Here is a 19,622-nt window from a genome sequence, read left to right on the forward strand (position 1 = left end):
TATTAGAAGGAAATGCCATAGAGGGGCAGCAAAAAAATATACAACGCCAACAACGGTATGTGTACGTTTTTGTTTTTTTTTCTTTTACCACTCATGCAAAATGTATACATATTATAGCTACGGTGGTGGCAATAAATTATATAACGTCAACTCAAAAGCTAATTTAGGAATATGTGTTGGTCCTAAAAAGGACCGTTGATAGCTGGTTTGGGGCAAAGAGGGAGGAGTTTGTTTAAGCACGCTCACCACGAATACGTCTGGCAAGCTGGATGTCTTTGGGCATGATTGTGACACGCTTGGCGTGGATGGCACACAAGTTGGTATCTTCAAAGAGACCGACAAGGTAAGCCTCGCTAGCCTCTTGGAGAGCCATAACTGCAGAGCTCTGGAAGCGCAGGTCAGTCTTGAAATCTTGAGCGATCTCACGGACCAAACGTTGGAATGGCAGTTTGCGGATCAGAAGCTCAGTGCTCTTCTGGTAACGACGGATTTCTCTCAGGGCGACAGTGCCGGGCCTGTAACGATGGGGCTTCTTAACACCTCCGGTAGCTGGTGCTGATTTCCTTGCAGCCTTTGTGGCCAGCTGTTTACGTGGTGCCTTACCACCAGTGGATTTACGAGCGGTTTGCTTGGTTCTAGCCATTGCGAAGTTTCGAGCGACTTGATTGAGATCAAGAATGTCTCAGCGCGCGACCGAGTCAAGCTTATATAGGGCAGCGTCAGCGCAGATTTAGACCTGTGCACAACGATTGGTCTATCCGTGAACATCGTTTCTTGATTGGACGTTACATTCTGAACGCGGCTCGCTGCGTCTCGAAAACAAACTATATCGCCGCGGTACTGATAGTAAGAACTTTTTTTTTTTTTTTCCCACCACAAAATTCCTTGTATGATAATGAAAAGGAATAAATATTGTCTTTGATAGAGCTAAAGGAACGAAAACAGAGATGTTTAGACGAATCAGTGATGTTATTTACAGGAAAAAGAAAAACATTATCACCACGTTCACTTTATTGAGGCCAACTTGTTGTATTCTTTTCTCCATTCATCATTCATTGGTTTATCTCTAGAGGCTCCTCGTTCTGATTGGTACATTCGTTCTGTACTCGGTTGGCCTAGTTTTAGTTTGCATTGATTGAAGTTTGCGCCAATTTTAATTCTGTGATTTTTTTCCCCCCACATTTTAAGTTGTTGATTATCGATATTAATTTATTTGTGTGTATGTGTGTGTATGTGTGTGTTTTTTTTTAAAAATCAACTAAACACCAAAAAAAATGTGTGGTGGGGATTTTTTCCTTTTTTTTTTTTTTTTTTTGAAAGTTAGATATTAAAAACCAAAACAAAACTGATGGTGTTTCTTTTCTTGTGCATAAATGTATTATTAGTTTCTTAATGTAATGTCACAGTTTGAAACGCAGCATAGAAGTACAGATTCGCTATTAGTAGCCAAGCCTTATTATCTTAAACTAATTAATTTTTATTCATCAACATCTAAGTAAGTGACTTGATTAAACGAACTAAGTAATTAACGAATGAAACATCTGCCTTATAGCCAATGTGTAAGAGTTAATGCGTACAGATAATTTAAAAAAAAAAATGTGTAAGCATAATAGTAATGCGAAATAATAATTGGGAAAAAAATTATGGCAATGGGTGAGCGCAGTGCAAACTCAGTTGCGACCTGCATATGTAAATAATAATGTCTAACTACAGATAAAATAAACAAATGTAACAGCTCGTTTGTTTGTGAACGTCAAAGCTAATTTTGAAATATGTGGAGGTTGTCCTGAAAAGGACAGTGTGTTGTTGGGGTGACTTGGGTGGGAGTGGTGTTGAATGACGATTTATGCCTTGCCACCTGGTGTCTTTTGAGACTTCTTGGGCAGAAGTACGGCTTGGATGTTGGGCAAGACACCACCCTGAGCGATGGTGACGCCAGACAGAAGTTTGTTCAACTCCTCGTCGTTTCTGATGGCCAGCTGGAGGTGACGGGGAATGATTCTTGTCTTCTTGTTGTCTCTGGCAGCGTTGCCTGTTTCAGATGTCCTTAAGGTCCGAGAACTTCCGGTTCCCTTTTATGGACCTCTTGACCAAGGAAAGGATTTTATCCATGGCCAGGATGAGGCATCGGCTCTTCACCAATCCCTCTGTCCGAAATCCCGCCTTATCCGAAACGATCATGTATTCTCGTCCGGTATGTCGCAGGACACGGCCCCCTTGAGCCCCACACGAGTATCCCCCTCTCGTGCGAGGCCGGAGGCCGAGCCGCGTAGGGGCCTTTCGTATGCCTATTATGTCCCACCGAACCCGTGCGAGGGTCCATCACAGCGCGTATGGCCCCCGATGGGGAACGAATCGGTGGGGTGTTGGACGGGTTAGCGAGCCTTTGTTACATCCCTACCACGTGCTGTGTACAGTCTCTCGACCGTACGTGTGGTAACTCACTGAGAGCTATGTGTGCTACCGTACTTTGCCTATCCGTTTCCCCGGGCGGACGTTTCCACAGGAGGGCCACGCTGAGGCGACGGGAGCATCCTCCTGGGCAGCGTTGCCAGCCAACTCGAGAACTTCGGCAGCCAAATACTCGAGCACTGCAGCGAGGTAAACAGGGGCGCCGGCACCAACACGCTCAGCATAGTTCCCCTTTCTCAACAGACGATGGATACGACCGACTGGAAACTGAAGTCCAGCCCGGGATGAACGAGACTTGGACTTGCCTTTAACTTTGCCTCCTTTACCGCGTCCGGACATTTTCTTATTGTGTAGGTAGAGATGAAACAAGCGCACACAGAAATATGCGAGTGAGACATCAGCGCGCCGCTCGACCCATTTTATACGAAATCGAGCGGACTTTCGGTTAGTGAGAAAGCAGCGCTCCGATTGGTCCAACGCGCTCGTACTCTGTCGCGTACTCGCCCGATTTCCACGCCGTTTCGTATATAAAGCGACCGCTTCGTCAGTCCCACTCAGTTTTGTGTATCACGCACAGATCGAAAACCATGCCACCCAAAGTATCGTCAAAGGGAGCCAAGAAAGCCGGCAAGGCTAAAGCCGTACGCACCGGCGATAAGAAGAAGAAGAGGAGGAGAAAGGAAAGCTACAGCATCTACATTTACAAAGTGTTGAAACAAGTGCACCCTGACACTGGTATCTCCTCAAAGGCCATGTCAATCATGAACTCTTTTGTGAATGACATCTTTGAGCGCATCTCAGCCGAGGCTAGCCGTTTGGCTCACTACAACAAACGCAGCACCATCACATCTAGGGAGATTCAGACTGCCGTCCGTCTCCTACTTCCTGGTGAGCTGGCCAAGCACGCTGTCAGTGAGGGTACCAAGGCAGTCACCAAGTACACCACCAGCAAATAAAGCTGCCTCCCATCCACCCTTTTTTTTTCCCTCCCCACACAACGGCCCTTTTTAGGGCCTCCAATTACTTCACAATTATGCTTGAGTAATGCACAATCTAAATGAGACTAGTTTGTTGTATTCTTTCTGACTGGTTATTATGAATTATTGCATCAATAAAACAAGCGTGCAAAATATGTCCTTTATTGTAATAAATAGCGGGACGAATTACTTTTGTTAGTGATAGGAAAGAAAAATAATACTAGAGTAATACTAAACGTTTATAAATTGTACATACATGACAAAGGATAGAAGAACACAACACATAACATTACGCCAGTCATTCCTCTTCACGTTCACAATAGCGAGAGCTTGGCGGTAATTCTTTTTTTTTTTTTAATCTAGTAGCAATAGCAGACGACCGCGCCGAGTACGACCAATCAGAAAGCGAACGCTTAAAATAGACCCAAAAAAAAAAAAAAAAATGTGCTGAGAGAAAGCGGAGAGGTTGAAAATATATATATATATATATACAGCAGTTGGGTTGGAAAAGAAAGAGTGTTTACTTTGAATTTTCTGGTAGGCCATCAATATTAACTTATCACTCAACCTTGCACAATAACACCGAAACAAACAAAAAGTATAAAAAAAAAAATAACTATATATACATACCGAATCTCCCAGAATGTGTCTACGGCCATACCACGTTGAAAATACCGGTTCTCGTCCGATCACCGAAGTCAAGCAACGTCGGGCGTGGTTAGTACTTAGATGGGTGACCGCTTGGGAACACCACGTGTTGTAGACTTTTTTTTTTAATTATTTATCATTTTCTACATATTATGCCGCATTTTCTTTTACTTCTTATTTTTAAGATTAGGGCTATTTTGTTTTCTAAAATCAAGCCGAGTAATTGTATAGCTTTAATAATAATAATAATAATAATAACGGCTGTGAATTAAATCACTAGGAATAGCATACTTAATTTATACTACTGCTATTGAAGATCTAATAACTTTTTGCAAAATCAACGTTGATGTATAATTAAAACAAATGGGCTAAACACATGTAGGAAAAGTACAGAGCGAGCTAATAGAAATAAATTAAAAATAATTATTTGGCTGTGTCATAAGGTTGGCATTATACATGCATTTGACTCAAGCTTATTCGTGAAAATTTGGGATGGCCCTGATAAGGGCCGGTGTTTTCTTGAGAGGTGTGAGATGCAGCGTTCGAGATGGTTTAACCACCAAAGCCGTACAGGGTACGTCCTTGGCGTTTCAATGCGTAGACCACATCCATAGCAGTGACAGTCTTCCTCTTGGCATGCTCAGTGTAGGTGACGGCATCCCTGATGACATTTTCAAGGAAAACCTTTAGGACACCTCTGGTTTCTTCATAGATCAGACCAGAGATACGTTTGACACCACCTCTGCGAGCAAGACGACGGATGGCAGGCTTAGTGATACCCTGGATGTTATCACGCAATACTTTGCGGTGACGCTTGGCGCCTCCTTTGCCTAAGCCCTTTCCACCTTTACCACGTCCAGACATGTTGATGTAGAAGATTTTTACCGAATCGACTGACTGAACGACGCGGGCACACTTCTATTTATACTGACGACGCGCTTGGCTCACTCAACGTGGCGGACGTCGATTGTCGATTGGTTACTCCTCGCACTACAGTCCACTAATGGGAACCAATCAGGTTGTAGCTTCAGGGCGCTTACATTCACGAATGAATCACTACCGTACCAAAGAACTACTCTACCTTTCCCCTCCCTCCCTCTCATCCAAACAACAACAAAAATAGTTCTCCCACTCCCACCCGAATAGGAAGAGTTCTTTCTCAACGATTTATACCCATCAAACGTAGTTTTCAATATAATGTTATTCGTATCTTGTTGCAAAACACCAACAATTTTAATTTTGTTTTGTCTCTAATAAAACATTGTAACTTTTAATAAATAGATATATGGGTCTATTAGAAGGAAATGCCATAGAGGGGCAGCAAAAAAATATACAACGCCAACAACGGTATGTGTACGTTTTTGTTTTTTTTTCTTTTACCACTCATGCAAAATGTATACATATTATAGCTACGGTGGTGGCAATAAATTATATAACGTCAACTCAAAAGCTAATTTAGGAATATGTGTTGGTCCTAAAAAGGACCGTTGATAGCTGGTTTGGGGCAAAGAGGGAGGAGTTTGTTTAAGCACGCTCACCACGAATACGTCTGGCAAGCTGGATGTCTTTGGGCATGATTGTGACACGCTTGGCGTGGATGGCACACAAGTTGGTATCTTCAAAGAGACCGACAAGGTAAGCCTCGCTAGCCTCTTGGAGAGCCATAACTGCAGAGCTCTGGAAGCGCAGGTCAGTCTTGAAATCTTGAGCGATCTCACGGACCAAACGTTGGAATGGCAGTTTGCGGATCAGAAGCTCAGTGCTCTTCTGGTAACGACGGATTTCTCTCAGGGCGACAGTGCCGGGCCTGTAACGATGGGGCTTCTTAACACCTCCGGTAGCTGGTGCTGATTTCCTTGCAGCCTTTGTGGCCAGCTGTTTACGTGGTGCCTTACCACCAGTGGATTTACGAGCGGTTTGCTTGGTTCTAGCCATTGCGAAGTTTCGAGCGACTTGATTGAGATCAAGAATGTCTCAGCGCGCGACCGAGTCAAGCTTATATAGGGCAGCGTCAGCGCAGATTTAGACCTGTGCACAACGATTGGTCTATCCGTGAACATCGTTTCTTGATTGGACGTTACATTCTGAACGCGACTCGCTGCGTCTCGAAAACAAACTATATCGCCGCGGTACTGATAGTAAGAACTTTTTTTTTTTTTTTCCCACCACAAAATTCCTTGTATGATAATGAAAAGGAATAAATATTGTCTTTGATAGAGCTAAAGGAACGAAAACAGAGATGTTTAGACGAATCAGTGATGTTATTTACAGGAAAAAGAAAAACATTATCACCACGTTCACTTTATTGAGGCCAACTTGTTGTATTCTTTTCTCCATTCATCATTCATTGGTTTATCTCTAGAGGCTCCTCGTTCTGATTGGTACATTCGTTCTGTACTCGGTTGGCCTAGTTTTAGTCTGCATTGATTGAAGTTTGCGCCAATTTTAATTCTGTGATTTTTTTCCCCCCACATTTTAAGTTGTTGATTATCGATATTAATTTATTTGTGTGTATGTGTGTGTATGTGTGTGTTTTTTTTTAAAAATCAACTAAACACCAAAAAAAATGTGTGGTGGGGATTTTTTCCTTTTTTTTTTTTTTTTTTTTGAAAGTTAGATATTAAAAACCAAAACAAAACTGATGGTGTTTCTTTTCTTGTGCATAAATGTATTATTAGTTTCTTAATGTAATGTCACAGTTTGAAACGCAGCATAGAAGTACAGATTCGCTATTAGTAGCCAAGCCTTATTATCTTAAACTAATTAATTTTTATTCATCAACATCTAAGTAAGTGACTTGATTAAACGAACTAAGTAATTAACGAATGAAACATCTGCCTTATAGCCAATGTGTAAGAGTTAATGCGTACAGATAATTTAAAAAAAAAAATGTGTAAGCATAATAGTAATGCGAAATAATAATTGGGAAAAAAATTATGGCAATGGGTGAGCGCAGTGCAAACTCAGTTGCGACCTGCATATGTAAATAATAATGTCTAACTACAGATAAAATAAACAAATGTAACAGCTCGTTTGTTTGTGAACGTCAAAGCTAATTTTGAAATATGTGGAGGTTGTCCTGAAAAGGACAGTGTGTTGTTGGGGTGACTTGGGTGGGAGTGGTGTTGAATGACGATTTATGCCTTGCCACCTGGTGTCTTTTGAGACTTCTTGGGCAGAAGTACGGCTTGGATGTTGGGCAAGACACCACCCTGAGCGATGGTGACGCCAGACAGAAGTTTGTTCAACTCCTCGTCGTTTCTGATGGCCAGCTGGAGGTGACGGGGAATGATTCTTGTCTTCTTGTTGTCTCTGGCAGCGTTGCCAGCCAACTCGAGAACTTCGGCAGCCAAATACTCGAGCACTGCAGCGAGGTAAACAGGGGCGCCGGCACCAACACGCTCAGCATAGTTCCCCTTTCTCAACAGACGATGGATACGACCGACTGGAAACTGAAGTCCAGCCCGGGATGAACGAGACTTGGACTTGCCTTTAACTTTGCCTCCTTTACCGCGTCCGGACATTTTCTTATTGTGTAGGTAGAGATGAAACAAGCGCACACAGAAATATGCGAGTGAGACATCAGCGCGCCGCTCGACCCATTTTATACGAAATCGAGCGGACTTTCGGTTAGTGAGAAAGCAGCGCTCCGATTGGTCCAACGCGCTCGTACTCTGTCGCGTACTCGCCCGATTTCCACGCCGTTTCGTATATAAAGCGACCGCTTCGTCAGTCCCACTCAGTTTTGTGTATCACGCACAGATCGAAAACCATGCCACCCAAAGTATCGTCAAAGGGAGCCAAGAAAGCCGGCAAGGCTAAAGCCGTACGCACCGGCGATAAGAAGAAGAAGAGGAGGAGAAAGGAAAGCTACAGCATCTACATTTACAAAGTGTTGAAACAAGTGCACCCTGACACTGGTATCTCCTCAAAGGCCATGTCAATCATGAACTCTTTTGTGAATGACATCTTTGAGCGCATCTCAGCCGAGGCTAGCCGTTTGGCTCACTACAACAAACGCAGCACCATCACATCTAGGGAGATTCAGACTGCCGTCCGTCTCCTACTTCCTGGTGAGCTGGCCAAGCACGCTGTCAGTGAGGGTACCAAGGCAGTCACCAAGTACACCACCAGCAAATAAAGCAGCCTCCCATCCACCCTTTTTTTTTTCCCTCCCCACACAACGGCCCTTTTTAGGGCCTCCAATTACTTCACAATTATGCTTGAGTAATGCACAATCTAAATGAGACTAGTTTGTTGTATTCTTTCTGACTGGTTATTATGAATTATTGCATCAATAAAACAAGCGTGCAAAATATGTCCTTTATTGTAATAAATAGCGGGACGAATTACTTTTGTTAGTGATAGGAAAGAAAAATAATACTAGAGTAATACTAAACGTTTATAAATTGTACATACATGACAAAGGATAGAAGAACACAACACATAACATTACGCCAGTCATTCCTCTTCACGTTCACAATAGCGAGAGCTTGGCGGTAATTCTTTTTTTTTTTTTAATCTAGTAGCAATAGCAGACGACCGCGCCGAGTACGACCAATCAGAAAGCGAACGCTTAAAATAGACCCAAAAAAAAAAAAAAAAATGTGCTGAGAGAAAGCGGAGAGGTTGAAAATATATATATATATATATACAGCAGTTGGGTTGGAAAAGAAAGAGTGTTTACTTTGAATTTTCTGGTAGGCCATCAATATTAACTTATCACTCAACCTTGCACAATAACACCGAAACAAACAAAAAGTATAAAAAAAAAAATAACTATATATACATACCGAATCTCCCAGAATGTGTCTACGGCCATACCACGTTGAAAATACCGGTTCTCGTCCGATCACCGAAGTCAAGCAACGTCGGGCGTGGTTAGTACTTAGATGGGTGACCGCTTGGGAACACCACGTGTTGTAGACTTTTTTTTTTTTTTTTTTTAATTATTTATCATTTTCTACATATTATGCCGCATTTTCTTTTACTTCTTATTTTTAAGATTAGGGCTATTTTGTTTTCTAAAATCAAGCCGAGTAATTGTATAGCTTTAATAATAATAATAATAATAATAATAATAATAATAATAATAACGGCTGTGAATTAAATCACTAGGAATAGCATACTTAATTTATACTACTGCTATTGAAGATCTAATAACTTTTTGCAAAATCAACGTTGATGTATAATTAAAACAAATGGGCTAAACACATGTAGGAAAAGTACAGAGCGAGCTAATAGAAATAAATTAAAAATAATTATTTGGCTGTGTCATAAGGTTGGCATTATACATGCATTTGACTCAAGCTTATTCGTGAAAATTTGGGATGGCCCTGATAAGGGCCGGTGTTTTCTTGAGAGGTGTGAGATGCAGCGTTCGAGATGGTTTAACCACCAAAGCCGTACAGGGTACGTCCTTGGCGTTTCAATGCGTAGACCACATCCATAGCAGTGACAGTCTTCCTCTTGGCATGCTCAGTGTAGGTGACGGCATCCCTGATGACATTTTCAAGGAAAACCTTTAGGACACCTCTGGTTTCTTCATAGATCAGACCAGAGATACGTTTGACACCACCTCTGCGAGCAAGACGACGGATGGCAGGCTTAGTGATACCCTGGATGTTATCACGCAATACTTTGCGGTGACGCTTGGCGCCTCCTTTGCCTAAGCCCTTTCCACCTTTACCACGTCCAGACATGTTGATGTAGAAGATTTTTACCGAATCGACTGACTGAACGACGCGGGCACACTTCTATTTATACTGACGACGCGCTTGGCTCACTCAACGTGGCGGACGTCGATTGTCGATTGGTTACTCCTCGCACTACAGTCCACTAATGGGAACCAATCAGGTTGTAGCTTCAGGGCGCTTACATTCACGAATGAATCACTACCGTACCAAAGAACTACTCTACCTTTCCCCTCCCTCCCTCTCATCCAAACAACAACAAAAATAGTTCTCCCACTCCCACCCGAATAGGAAGAGTTCTTTCTCAACGATTTATACCCATCAAACGTAGTTTTCAATATAATGTTATTCGTATCTTGTTGCAAAACACCAACAATTTTAATTTTGTTTTGTCTCTAATAAAACATTGTAACTTTTAATAAATAGATATATGGGTCTATTAGAAGGAAATGCCATAGAGGGGCAGCAAAAAAATATACAACGCCAACAACGGTATGTGTACGTTTTTGTTTTTTTTTCTTTTACCACTCATGCAAAATGTATACATATTATAGCTACGGTGGTGGCAATAAATTATATAACGTCAACTCAAAAGCTAATTTAGGAATATGTGTTGGTCCTAAAAAGGACCGTTGATAGCTGGTTTGGGGCAAAGAGGGAGGAGTTTGTTTAAGCACGCTCACCACGAATACGTCTGGCAAGCTGGATGTCTTTGGGCATGATTGTGACACGCTTGGCGTGGATGGCACACAAGTTGGTATCTTCAAAGAGACCGACAAGGTAAGCCTCGCTAGCCTCTTGGAGAGCCATAACTGCAGAGCTCTGGAAGCGCAGGTCAGTCTTGAAATCTTGAGCGATCTCACGGACCAAACGTTGGAATGGCAGTTTGCGGATCAGAAGCTCAGTGCTCTTCTGGTAACGACGGATTTCTCTCAGGGCGACAGTGCCGGGCCTGTAACGATGGGGCTTCTTAACACCTCCGGTAGCTGGTGCTGATTTCCTTGCAGCCTTTGTGGCCAGCTGTTTACGTGGTGCCTTACCACCAGTGGATTTACGAGCGGTTTGCTTGGTTCTAGCCATTGCGAAGTTTCGAGCGACTTGATTGAGATCAAGAATGTCTCAGCGCGCGACCGAGTCAAGCTTATATAGGGCAGCGTCAGCGCAGATTTAGACCTGTGCACAACGATTGGTCTATCCGTGAACATCGTTTCTTGATTGGACGTTACATTCTGAACGCGGCTCGCTGCGTCTCGAAAACAAACTATATCGCCGCGGTACTGATAGTAAGAACTTTTTTTTTTTTTTTCCCACCACAAAATTCCTTGTATGATAATGAAAAGGAATAAATATTGTCTTTGATAGAGCTAAAGGAACGAAAACAGAGATGTTTAGACGAATCAGTGATGTTATTTACAGGAAAAAGAAAAACATTATCACCACGTTCACTTTATTGAGGCCAACTTGTTGTATTCTTTTCTCCATTCATCATTCATTGGTTTATCTCTAGAGGCTCCTCGTTCTGATTGGTACATTCGTTCTGTACTCGGTTGGCCTAGTTTTAGTCTGCATTGATTGAAGTTTGCGCCAATTTTAATTCTGTGATTTTTTTCCCCCCACATTTTAAGTTGTTGATTATCGATATTAATTTATTTGTGTGTATGTGTGTGTATGTGTGTGTTTTTTTTTAAAAATCAACTAAACACCAAAAAAAATGTGTGGTGGGGATTTTTTCCTTTTTTTTTTTTTTTTTTTTGAAAGTTAGATATTAAAAACCAAAACAAAACTGATGGTGTTTCTTTTCTTGTGCATAAATGTATTATTAGTTTCTTAATGTAATGTCACAGTTTGAAACGCAGCATAGAAGTACAGATTCGCTATTAGTAGCCAAGCCTTATTATCTTAAACTAATTAATTTTTATTCATCAACATCTAAGTAAGTGACTTGATTAAACGAACTAAGTAATTAACGAATGAAACATCTGCCTTATAGCCAATGTGTAAGAGTTAATGCGTACAGATAATTTAAAAAAAAAAATGTGTAAGCATAATAGTAATGCGAAATAATAATTGGGAAAAAAATTATGGCAATGGGTGAGCGCAGTGCAAACTCAGTTGCGACCTGCATATGTAAATAATAATGTCTAACTACAGATAAAATAAACAAATGTAACAGCTCGTTTGTTTGTGAACGTCAAAGCTAATTTTGAAATATGTGGAGGTTGTCCTGAAAAGGACAGTGTGTTGTTGGGGTGACTTGGGTGGGAGTGGTGTTGAATGACGATTTATGCCTTGCCACCTGGTGTCTTTTGAGACTTCTTGGGCAGAAGTACGGCTTGGATGTTGGGCAAGACACCACCCTGAGCGATGGTGACGCCAGACAGAAGTTTGTTCAACTCCTCGTCGTTTCTGATGGCCAGCTGGAGGTGACGGGGAATGATTCTTGTCTTCTTGTTGTCTCTGGCAGCGTTGCCAGCCAACTCGAGAACTTCGGCAGCCAAATACTCGAGCACTGCAGCGAGGTAAACAGGGGCGCCGGCACCAACACGCTCAGCATAGTTCCCCTTTCTCAACAGACGATGGATACGACCGACTGGAAACTGAAGTCCAGCCCGGGATGAACGAGACTTGGACTTGCCTTTAACTTTGCCTCCTTTACCGCGTCCGGACATTTTCTTATTGTGTAGGTAGAGATGAAACAAGCGCACACAGAAATATGCGAGTGAGACATCAGCGCGCCGCTCGACCCATTTTATACGAAATCGAGCGGACTTTCGGTTAGTGAGAAAGCAGCGCTCCGATTGGTCCAACGCGCTCGTACTCTGTCGCGTACTCGCCCGATTTCCACGCCGTTTCGTATATAAAGCGACCGCTTCGTCAGTCCCACTCAGTTTTGTGTATCACGCACAGATCGAAAACCATGCCACCCAAAGTATCGTCAAAGGGAGCCAAGAAAGCCGGCAAGGCTAAAGCCGTACGCACCGGCGATAAGAAGAAGAAGAGGAGGAGAAAGGAAAGCTACAGCATCTACATTTACAAAGTGTTGAAACAAGTGCACCCTGACACTGGTATCTCCTCAAAGGCCATGTCAATCATGAACTCTTTTGTGAATGACATCTTTGAGCGCATCTCAGCCGAGGCTAGCCGTTTGGCTCACTACAACAAACGCAGCACCATCACATCTAGGGAGATTCAGACTGCCGTCCGTCTCCTACTTCCTGGTGAGCTGGCCAAGCACGCTGTCAGTGAGGGTACCAAGGCAGTCACCAAGTACACCACCAGCAAATAAAGCTGCCTCCCATCCACCCTTTTTTTTTCCCTCCCCACACAACGGCCCTTTTTAGGGCCTCCAATTACTTCACAATTATGCTTGAGTAATGCACAATCTAAATGAGACTAGTTTGTTGTATTCTTTCTGACTGGTTATTATGAATTATTGCATCAATAAAACAAGCGTGCAAAATATGTCCTTTATTGTAATAAATAGCGGGACGAATTACTTTTGTTAGTGATAGGAAAGAAAAATAATACTAGAGTAATACTAAACGTTTATAAATTGTACATACATGACAAAGGATAGAAGAACACAACACATAACATTACGCCAGTCATTCCTCTTCACGTTCACAATAGCGAGAGCTTGGCGGTAATTCTTTTTTTTTTTTAATCTAGTAGCAATAGCGGACGACCGCGCCGAGTACGACCAATCAGAAAGCGAACGCTTAAAATAGACCCAAAAAAAAAAAAAAAATGTGCTGAGAGAAAGCGGAGAGGTTGAAAATATATATATATATATATACAGCAGTTGGGTTGGAAAAGAAAGAGTGTTTACTTTGAATTTTCTGGTAGGCCATCAATATTAACTTATCACTCAACCTTGCACAATAACACCGAAACAAACAAAAAGTATAAAAAAAAAAATAACTATATATACATACCGAATCTCCCAGAATGTGTCTACGGCCATACCACGTTGAAAATACCGGTTCTCGTCCGATCACCGAAGTCAAGCAACGTCGGGCGTGGTTAGTACTTAGATGGGTGACCGCTTGGGAACACCACGTGTTGTAGACTTTTTTTTTTTTTTTTTTTAATTATTTATCATTTTCTACATATTATGCCGCATTTTCTTTTACTTCTTATTTTTAAGATTAGGGCTATTTTGTTTTCTAAAATCAAGCCGAGTAATTGTATAGCTATAATAATAATAATAATAATAATAATAATAATAATAATAATAATAACGGCTGTGAATTAAATCACTAGGAATAGCATACTTAATTTATACTACTGCTATTGAAGATCTAATAACTTTTTGCAAAATCAACGTTGATGTATAATTAAAACAAATGGGCTAAACACATGTAGGAAAAGTACAGAGCGAGCTAATAGAAATAAATTAAAAATAATTATTTGGCTGTGTCATAAGGTTGGCATTATACATGCATTTGACTCAAGCTTATTCGTGAAAATTTGGGATGGCCCTGATAAGGGCCGGTGTTTTCTTGAGAGGTGTGAGATGCAGCGTTCGAGATGGTTTAACCACCAAAGCCGTACAGGGTACGTCCTTGGCGTTTCAATGCGTAGACCACATCCATAGCAGTGACAGTCTTCCTCTTGGCATGCTCAGTGTAGGTGACGGCATCCCTGATGACATTTTCAAGGAAAACCTTTAGGACACCTCTGGTTTCTTCATAGATCAGACCAGAGATACGTTTGACACCACCTCTGCGAGCAAGACGACGGATGGCAGGCTTAGTGATACCCTGGATGTTATCACGCAATACTTTGCGGTGACGCTTGGCGCCTCCTTTGCCTAAGCCCTTTCCACCTTTACCACGTCCAGACATGTTGATGTAGAAGATTTTTACCGAATCGACTGACTGAACGACGCGGGCACACTTCTATTTATACTGACGACGCGCTTGGCTCACTCAACGTGGCGGACGTCGATTGTCGATTGGTTACTCCTCGCACTACAGTCCACTAATGGGAACCAATCAGGTTGTAGCTTCAGGGCGCTTACATTCACGAATGAATCACTACCGTACCAAAGAACTACTCTACCTTTCCCCTCCCTCCCTCTCATCCAAACAACAACAAAAATAGTTCTCCCACTCCCACCCGAATAGGAAGAGTTCTTTCTCAACGATTTATACCCATCAAACGTAGTTTTCAATATAATGTTATTCGTATCTTGTTGCAAAACACCAACAAGTTTTATTTTGTTTTGTCTCTAATAAAACATTGTAACTTTTAATAAATAGATATATGGGTCTATTAGAAGGAAATGCCATAGAGGGGCAGCAAAAAAATATACAACGCCAACAACGGTATGTGTACGTTTTTGTTTTTTTTTTCTTTTACCACTCATGCAAAATGTATACATATTATAGCTACGGTGGTGGCAATAAATTATATAACGTCAACTCAAAAGCTAATTTAGGAATATGTGTTGGTCCTAAAAAGGACCGTTGATAGCTGGTTTGGGGCAAAGAGGGAGGAGTTTGTTTAAGCACGCTCACCACGAATACGTCTGGCAAGCTGGATGTCTTTGGGCATGATTGTGACACGCTTGGCGTGGATGGCACACAAGTTGGTATCTTCAAAGAGACCGACAAGGTAAGCCTCGCTAGCCTCTTGGAGAGCCATAACTGCAGAGCTCTGGAAGCGCAGGTCAGTCTTGAAATCTTGAGCGATCTCACGGACCAAACGTTGGAATGGCAGTTTGCGGATCAGAAGCTCAGTGCTCTTCTGGTAACGACGGATTTCTCTCAGGGCGACAGTGCCGGGCCTGTAACGATGGGGCTTCTTAACACCTCCGGTAGCTGGTGCTGATTTCCTTGCAGCCTTTGTGGCCAGCTGTTTACGTGGTGCCTTACCACCAGTGGATTTACGAGCGGTTTGCTTGGTTCTAGCCATTGCGAAGTTTCGAGCGACTTGATTGAGATCAAGAATGTCTCAGCGCGCGACCGAGTCAAGCTTATATAGGGCAGCGTCAGCGCAGATTTAGACCTGTGCACAACGATTGGTCTATCCGTGAACATCGTTTCTTGATTGGACGTTACATTCTGAACGCGGCTCGCTGCGTCTCGAAAACAAACTATATCGCCGCGGTACTGATAGTAAGAACTTTTTTTTTTTTTTTCCCACCACAAAATTCCTTGTATGATAATGAAAAGGAATAAATATTGTCTTTGATAGAGCTAAAGGAACGAAAACAGAGATGTTTAGACGAATCAGTGATGTTATTTACAGGAAAAAGAAAAACATTATCACCACGTTCACTTTATTGAGGCCAACTTGTTGTATTCTTTTCTCCATTCATCATTCATTGGTTTATCTCTAGAGGCTCCTCGTTCTGATTGGTACATTCGTTCTGTACTCGGTTGGCCTAGTTTTAGTCTGCATTGATTGAAGTTTGCGCCAATTTTAATTCTGTGATTTTTTTCCCCCCACATTTTAAGTTGTTGATTATCGATATTAATTTATTTGTGTGTATGTGTGTGTATGTGTGTGTTTTTTTTTAAAAATCAACTAAACACCAAAAAAAATGTGTGGTGGGGATTTTTTCCTTTTTTTTTTTTTTTTTTTTGAAAGTTAGATATTAAAAACCAAAACAAAACTGATGGTGTTTCTTTTCTTGTGCATAAATGTATTATTAGTTTCTTAATGTAATGTCACAGTTTGAAACGCAGCATAGAAGTACAGATTCGCTATTAGTAGCCAAGCCTTATTATCTTAAACTAATTAATTTTTATTCATCAACATCTAAGTAAGTGACTTGATTAAACGAACTAAGTAATTAACGAATGAAACATCTGCCTTATAGCCAATGTGTAAGAGTTAATGCGTACAGATAATTTAAAAAAAAAAATGTGTAAGCATAATAGTAATGCGAAATAATAATTGGGAAAAAAATTATGGCAATGGGTGAGCGCAGTGCAAACTCAGTTGCGACCTGCATATGTAAATAATAATGTCTAACTACAGATAAAATAAACAAATGTAACAGCTCGTTTGTTTGTGAACGTCAAAGCTAATTTTGAAATATGTGGAGGTTGTCCTGAAAAGGACAGTGTGTTGTTGGGGTGACTTGGGTGGGAGTGGTGTTGAATGACGATTTATGCCTTGCCACCTGGTGTCTTTTGAGACTTCTTGGGCAGAAGTACGGCTTGGATGTTGGGCAAGACACCACCCTGAGCGATGGTGACGCCAGACAGAAGTTTGTTCAACTCCTCGTCGTTTCTGATGGCCAGCTGGAGGTGACGGGGAATGATTCTTGTCTTCTTGTTGTCTCTGGCAGCGTTGCCAGCCAACTCGAGAACTTCGGCAGCCAAATACTCGAGCACTGCAGCGAGGTAAACAGGGGCGCCGGCACCAACACGCTCAGCATAGTTCCCCTTTCTCAACAGACGATGGATACGACCGACTGGAAACTGAAGTCCAGCCCGGGATGAACGAGACTTGGACTTGCCTTTAACTTTGCCTCCTTTACCGCGTCCGGACATTTTCTTATTGTGTAGGTAGAGATGAAACAAGCGCACACAGAAATATGCGAGTGAGACATCAGCGCGCCGCTCGACCCATTTTATACGAAATCGAGCGGACTTTCGGTTAGTGAGAAAGCAGCGCTCCGATTGGTCCAACGCGCTCGTACTCTGTCGCGTACTCGCCCGATTTCCACGCCGTTTCGTATATAAAGCGACCGCTTCGTCAGTCCCACTCAGTTTTGTGTATCACGCACAGATCGAAAACCATGCCACCCAAAGTATCGTCAAAGGGAGCCAAGAAAGCCGGCAAGGCTAAAGCCGTACGCACCGGCGATAAGAAGAAGAAGAGGAGGAGAAAGGAAAGCTACAGCATCTACATTTACAAAGTGTTGAAACAAGTGCACCCTGACACTGGTATCTCCTCAAAGGCCATGTCAATCATGAACTCTTTTGTGAATGACATCTTTGAGCGCATCTCAGCCGAGGCTAGCCGTTTGGCTCACTACAACAAACGCAGCACCATCACATCTAGGGAGATTCAGACTGCCGTCCGTCTCCTACTTCCTGGTGAGCTGGCCAAGCACGCTGTCAGTGAGGGTACCAAGGCAGTCACCAAGTACACCACCAGCAAATAAAGCTGCCTCCCATCCACCCTTTTTTTTTCCCTCCCCACACAACGGCCCTTTTTAGGGCCTCCAATTACTTCACAATTATGCTTGAGTAATGCACAATCTAAATGAGACTAGTTTGTTGTATTCTTTCTGACTGGTTATTATGAATTATTGCATCAATAAAACAAGCGTGCAAAATATGTCCTTTATTGTAATAAATAGCGGGACGAATTACTTTTGTTAGTGATAGGAAAGAAAAATAATACTAGAGTAATACTAAACGTTTATAAATTGTACATACATGACAAAGGATAGAAGAACACAACACATAACATTACGCCAGTCATTCCTCTTCACGTTCACAATAGCGAGAGCTTGGCGGTAATTCTTTTTTTTTTTTTAATCTAGTAGCAATAGCAGACGACCGCGCCGAGTACGACCAATCAGAAAGCGAACGCTTAAAATAGACCCAAAAAAAAAAAAAAAAATGTGCTGAGAGAAAGCGGAGAGGTTGAAAATATATATATATATATATACAGCAGTTGGGTTGGAAAAGAAAGAGTGTTTACTTTGAATTTTCTGGTAGGCCATCAATATTAACTTATCACTCAACCTTGCACAATAACACCGAAACAAACAAAAAGTATAAAAAAAAAAATAACTATATATACATACCGAATCTCCCAGAATGTGTCTACGGCCATACCACGTTGAAAATACCGGTTCTCGTCCGATCACCGAAGTCAAGCAACGTCGGGCGTGGTTAGTACTTAGATGGGTGACCGCTTGGGAACACCACGTGTTGTAGACTTTTTTTTTTTTTTTTTTTAATTATTTATCATTTTCTACATATTATGCCGCATTTTCTTTTACTTCTTATTTTTAAGATTAGGGCTATTTTGTTTTCTAAAATCAAGCCGAGTAATTGTATAGCTTTAATAATAATAATAATAATAATAATAATAATAATAATAATAACGGCTGTGAATTAAATCACTAGGAATAGCATACTTAATTTATACTACTGCTATTGAAGATCTAATAACTTTTTGCAAAATCAACGTTGATGTATAATTAAAACAAATGGGCTAAACACATGTAGGAAAAGTACAGAGCGAGCTAATAGAAATAAATTAAAAATAATTATTTGGCTGTGTCATAAGGTTGGCATTATACATGCATTTGACTCAAGCTTATTCGTGAAAATTTGGGATGGCCCTGATAAGGGCCGGTGTTTTCTTGAGAGGTGTGAGATGCAGCGTTCGAGATGGTTTAACCACCAAAGCCGTACAGGGTACGTCCTTGGCGTTTCAATGCGTAGACCACATCCATAGCAGTGACAGTCTTCCTCTTGGCATGCTCAGTGTAGGTGACGGCATCCCTGATGACATTTTCAAGGAAAACCTTTAGGACACCTCTGGTTTCTTCATAGATCAGACCAGAGATACGTTTGACACCACCTCTGCGAGCAAGACGACGGATGGCAGGCTTAGTGATACCCTGGATGTTATCACGCAATACTTTGCGGTGACGCTTGGCGCCTCCTTTGCCTAAGCCCTTTCCACCTTTACCACGTCCAGACATGTTGATGTAGAAGATTTTTACCGAATCGACTGACTGAACGACGCGGGCACACTTCTATTTATACTGACGACGCGCTTGGCTCACTCAACGTGGCGGACGTCGATTGTCGATTGGTTACTCCTCGCACTACAGTCCACTAATGGGAACCAATCAGGTTGTAGCTTCAGGGCGCTTACATTCACGAATGAATCACTACCGTACCAAAGA

At 41.8% G+C, this 19,622-nt stretch overlaps 12 protein-coding genes and 4 non-coding genes across 16 annotated transcripts; 8 read left to right on the top strand and 8 right to left on the bottom strand.

Annotated features, from left to right (window-relative positions):
• Positions 1 to 171: 171 nt before the first annotated feature.
• LOC129925335 (histone H3) lies at positions 172 to 696 on the bottom strand. The gene has a single exon (XM_056025035.1). The coding sequence runs from the start codon at positions 641 to 643 to the stop codon at positions 233 to 235; it is 411 nt and encodes a 136-aa protein (XP_055881010.1). The 5' UTR covers positions 644 to 696; the 3' UTR covers positions 172 to 232.
• Positions 697 to 1,844: 1,148 nt separating this feature from the next.
• LOC129925091 (histone H2A-like) lies at positions 1,845 to 2,751 on the bottom strand. Its single transcript, XM_056023445.1, has 2 exons — positions 2,470 to 2,751; positions 1,845 to 1,979 (listed from the first exon to the last, which is right to left on the bottom strand). Exons 1-2 carry the CDS (start codon positions 2,749 to 2,751, stop codon positions 1,845 to 1,847), a joined length of 417 nt encoding a protein of 138 aa, XP_055879420.1.
• Positions 2,752 to 2,955: 204 nt separating this feature from the next.
• Positions 2,956 to 3,389, top strand: LOC129925345 (histone H2B, gonadal). Its single transcript, XM_056025046.1, has one exon. It carries the CDS (start codon positions 3,000 to 3,002, stop codon positions 3,366 to 3,368), a length of 369 nt encoding a protein of 122 aa, XP_055881021.1. The 5' UTR covers positions 2,956 to 2,999; the 3' UTR covers positions 3,369 to 3,389.
• Positions 3,390 to 4,036: 647 nt separating this feature from the next.
• LOC129925443 (5S ribosomal RNA) lies at positions 4,037 to 4,155 on the top strand. The gene has a single exon (XR_008777209.1). It is a non-coding gene; the product is annotated as a 5S ribosomal RNA (ribosomal RNA).
• Positions 4,156 to 4,523: 368 nt separating this feature from the next.
• LOC129925092 (uncharacterized) lies at positions 4,524 to 9,784 on the bottom strand. The gene is made up of 4 exons (XM_056023446.1): positions 9,431 to 9,784; positions 7,189 to 7,564; positions 5,642 to 6,013; positions 4,524 to 4,930 (listed from the first exon to the last, which is right to left on the bottom strand). Exons 1-4 carry the CDS (start codon positions 9,737 to 9,739, stop codon positions 4,590 to 4,592), a joined length of 1,398 nt encoding a protein of 465 aa, XP_055879421.1. The 5' UTR covers positions 9,740 to 9,784; the 3' UTR covers positions 4,524 to 4,589.
• On the bottom strand, positions 7,097 to 7,619 carry LOC129925358 (histone H2A). The gene has a single exon (XM_056025061.1). The coding sequence runs from the start codon at positions 7,559 to 7,561 to the stop codon at positions 7,175 to 7,177; it is 387 nt and encodes a 128-aa protein (XP_055881036.1). The 5' UTR covers positions 7,562 to 7,619; the 3' UTR covers positions 7,097 to 7,174.
• On the top strand, positions 7,768 to 8,234 carry LOC129925342 (histone H2B, gonadal). Its single transcript, XM_056025043.1, has one exon. It carries the CDS (start codon positions 7,810 to 7,812, stop codon positions 8,176 to 8,178), a length of 369 nt encoding a protein of 122 aa, XP_055881018.1. The 5' UTR covers positions 7,768 to 7,809; the 3' UTR covers positions 8,179 to 8,234.
• Positions 8,848 to 8,966, top strand: LOC129925454 (5S ribosomal RNA). The gene has a single exon (XR_008777220.1). It is a non-coding gene; the product is annotated as a 5S ribosomal RNA (ribosomal RNA).
• Positions 9,785 to 10,338: 554 nt separating the features above from the next.
• Positions 10,339 to 10,863, bottom strand: LOC129925338 (histone H3). Its single transcript, XM_056025038.1, has one exon. The coding sequence runs from the start codon at positions 10,808 to 10,810 to the stop codon at positions 10,400 to 10,402; it is 411 nt and encodes a 136-aa protein (XP_055881013.1). The 5' UTR covers positions 10,811 to 10,863; the 3' UTR covers positions 10,339 to 10,399.
• Positions 10,864 to 11,934: 1,071 nt separating this feature from the next.
• Positions 11,935 to 12,457, bottom strand: LOC129925359 (histone H2A). The gene has a single exon (XM_056025062.1). It carries the CDS (start codon positions 12,397 to 12,399, stop codon positions 12,013 to 12,015), a length of 387 nt encoding a protein of 128 aa, XP_055881037.1. The 5' UTR covers positions 12,400 to 12,457; the 3' UTR covers positions 11,935 to 12,012.
• A 146-nt stretch (positions 12,458 to 12,603) lies between these two features.
• Positions 12,604 to 13,037, top strand: LOC129925346 (histone H2B, gonadal). Its single transcript, XM_056025048.1, has one exon. It carries the CDS (start codon positions 12,648 to 12,650, stop codon positions 13,014 to 13,016), a length of 369 nt encoding a protein of 122 aa, XP_055881023.1. The 5' UTR covers positions 12,604 to 12,647; the 3' UTR covers positions 13,017 to 13,037.
• A 645-nt stretch (positions 13,038 to 13,682) lies between these two features.
• LOC129925465 (5S ribosomal RNA) lies at positions 13,683 to 13,801 on the top strand. Its single transcript, XR_008777231.1, has one exon. It is a non-coding gene; the product is annotated as a 5S ribosomal RNA (ribosomal RNA).
• A 398-nt stretch (positions 13,802 to 14,199) lies between these two features.
• On the bottom strand, positions 14,200 to 19,460 carry LOC129925093 (uncharacterized). Its single transcript, XM_056023447.1, has 4 exons — positions 19,107 to 19,460; positions 16,866 to 17,241; positions 15,319 to 15,690; positions 14,200 to 14,606 (listed from the first exon to the last, which is right to left on the bottom strand). Exons 1-4 carry the CDS (start codon positions 19,413 to 19,415, stop codon positions 14,266 to 14,268), a joined length of 1,398 nt encoding a protein of 465 aa, XP_055879422.1. The 5' UTR covers positions 19,416 to 19,460; the 3' UTR covers positions 14,200 to 14,265.
• LOC129925360 (histone H2A) lies at positions 16,774 to 17,296 on the bottom strand. The gene has a single exon (XM_056025063.1). The coding sequence runs from the start codon at positions 17,236 to 17,238 to the stop codon at positions 16,852 to 16,854; it is 387 nt and encodes a 128-aa protein (XP_055881038.1). The 5' UTR covers positions 17,239 to 17,296; the 3' UTR covers positions 16,774 to 16,851.
• On the top strand, positions 17,443 to 17,876 carry LOC129925347 (histone H2B, gonadal). Its single transcript, XM_056025049.1, has one exon. The coding sequence runs from the start codon at positions 17,487 to 17,489 to the stop codon at positions 17,853 to 17,855; it is 369 nt and encodes a 122-aa protein (XP_055881024.1). The 5' UTR covers positions 17,443 to 17,486; the 3' UTR covers positions 17,856 to 17,876.
• LOC129925476 (5S ribosomal RNA) lies at positions 18,524 to 18,642 on the top strand. The gene has a single exon (XR_008777242.1). It is a non-coding gene; the product is annotated as a 5S ribosomal RNA (ribosomal RNA).
• Positions 19,461 to 19,622: the final 162 nt, after the last annotated feature.

This window comes from Biomphalaria glabrata, chromosome 3 (assembly GCF_947242115.1).
Source record: "Biomphalaria glabrata chromosome 3, xgBioGlab47.1, whole genome shotgun sequence".
Lineage (NCBI taxonomy): Eukaryota > Metazoa > Mollusca > Gastropoda > Planorbidae > Biomphalaria > Biomphalaria glabrata.

What these genes read in the sequence shown, in the direction of transcription:
- LOC129925335 (XM_056025035.1), bottom strand. Translation starts at nt 643, where the DNA reads ATGGCTAGAACCAAGCAAACCGCTCGTAAATCCACTGGTGGTAAGGCA.
- LOC129925091 (XM_056023445.1), bottom strand. Translation starts at nt 2,751, where the DNA reads ATGTCCGGACGCGGTAAAGGAGGCAAAGTTAAAGGCAAGTCCAAGTCT. An exon ending in CGGGGAAACGGATAGGCAAA is followed by an intron (nt 1,980 to 2,469) that starts GTACGGTAGCAC and finishes CGTCACCTCCAG; the next exon opens with CTGGCCATCAGAAACGACGA.
- LOC129925345 (XM_056025046.1), top strand. Translation starts at nt 3,000, where the DNA reads ATGCCACCCAAAGTATCGTCAAAGGGAGCCAAGAAAGCCGGCAAGGCT.
- LOC129925358 (XM_056025061.1), bottom strand. Translation starts at nt 7,561, where the DNA reads ATGTCCGGACGCGGTAAAGGAGGCAAAGTTAAAGGCAAGTCCAAGTCT.
- LOC129925342 (XM_056025043.1), top strand. Translation starts at nt 7,810, where the DNA reads ATGCCACCCAAAGTATCGTCAAAGGGAGCCAAGAAAGCCGGCAAGGCT.
- LOC129925092 (XM_056023446.1), bottom strand. Translation starts at nt 9,739, where the DNA reads ATGTCTGGACGTGGTAAAGGTGGAAAGGGCTTAGGCAAAGGAGGCGCC. An exon ending in GAAGTCTCAAAAGACACCAG is followed by an intron (nt 6,014 to 7,188) that starts GTGGCAAGGCAT and finishes CGGTCGCGCGCT; the next exon opens with GAGACATTCTTGATCTCAAT. An exon ending in CTTTGAAGATACCAACTTGT is followed by an intron (nt 4,931 to 5,641) that starts GTGCCATCCACG and finishes TCGTTCAGTCAG; the next exon opens with TCGATTCGGTAAAAATCTTC.
- LOC129925338 (XM_056025038.1), bottom strand. Translation starts at nt 10,810, where the DNA reads ATGGCTAGAACCAAGCAAACCGCTCGTAAATCCACTGGTGGTAAGGCA.
- LOC129925359 (XM_056025062.1), bottom strand. Translation starts at nt 12,399, where the DNA reads ATGTCCGGACGCGGTAAAGGAGGCAAAGTTAAAGGCAAGTCCAAGTCT.
- LOC129925346 (XM_056025048.1), top strand. Translation starts at nt 12,648, where the DNA reads ATGCCACCCAAAGTATCGTCAAAGGGAGCCAAGAAAGCCGGCAAGGCT.
- LOC129925360 (XM_056025063.1), bottom strand. Translation starts at nt 17,238, where the DNA reads ATGTCCGGACGCGGTAAAGGAGGCAAAGTTAAAGGCAAGTCCAAGTCT.
- LOC129925347 (XM_056025049.1), top strand. Translation starts at nt 17,487, where the DNA reads ATGCCACCCAAAGTATCGTCAAAGGGAGCCAAGAAAGCCGGCAAGGCT.
- LOC129925093 (XM_056023447.1), bottom strand. Translation starts at nt 19,415, where the DNA reads ATGTCTGGACGTGGTAAAGGTGGAAAGGGCTTAGGCAAAGGAGGCGCC. An exon ending in CCCTGTACGGCTTTGGTGGT is followed by an intron (nt 17,242 to 19,106) that starts TAAACCATCTCG and finishes CTACACAATAAG; the next exon opens with AAAATGTCCGGACGCGGTAA. An exon ending in CTTTGAAGATACCAACTTGT is followed by an intron (nt 14,607 to 15,318) that starts GTGCCATCCACG and finishes TCGTTCAGTCAG; the next exon opens with TCGATTCGGTAAAAATCTTC.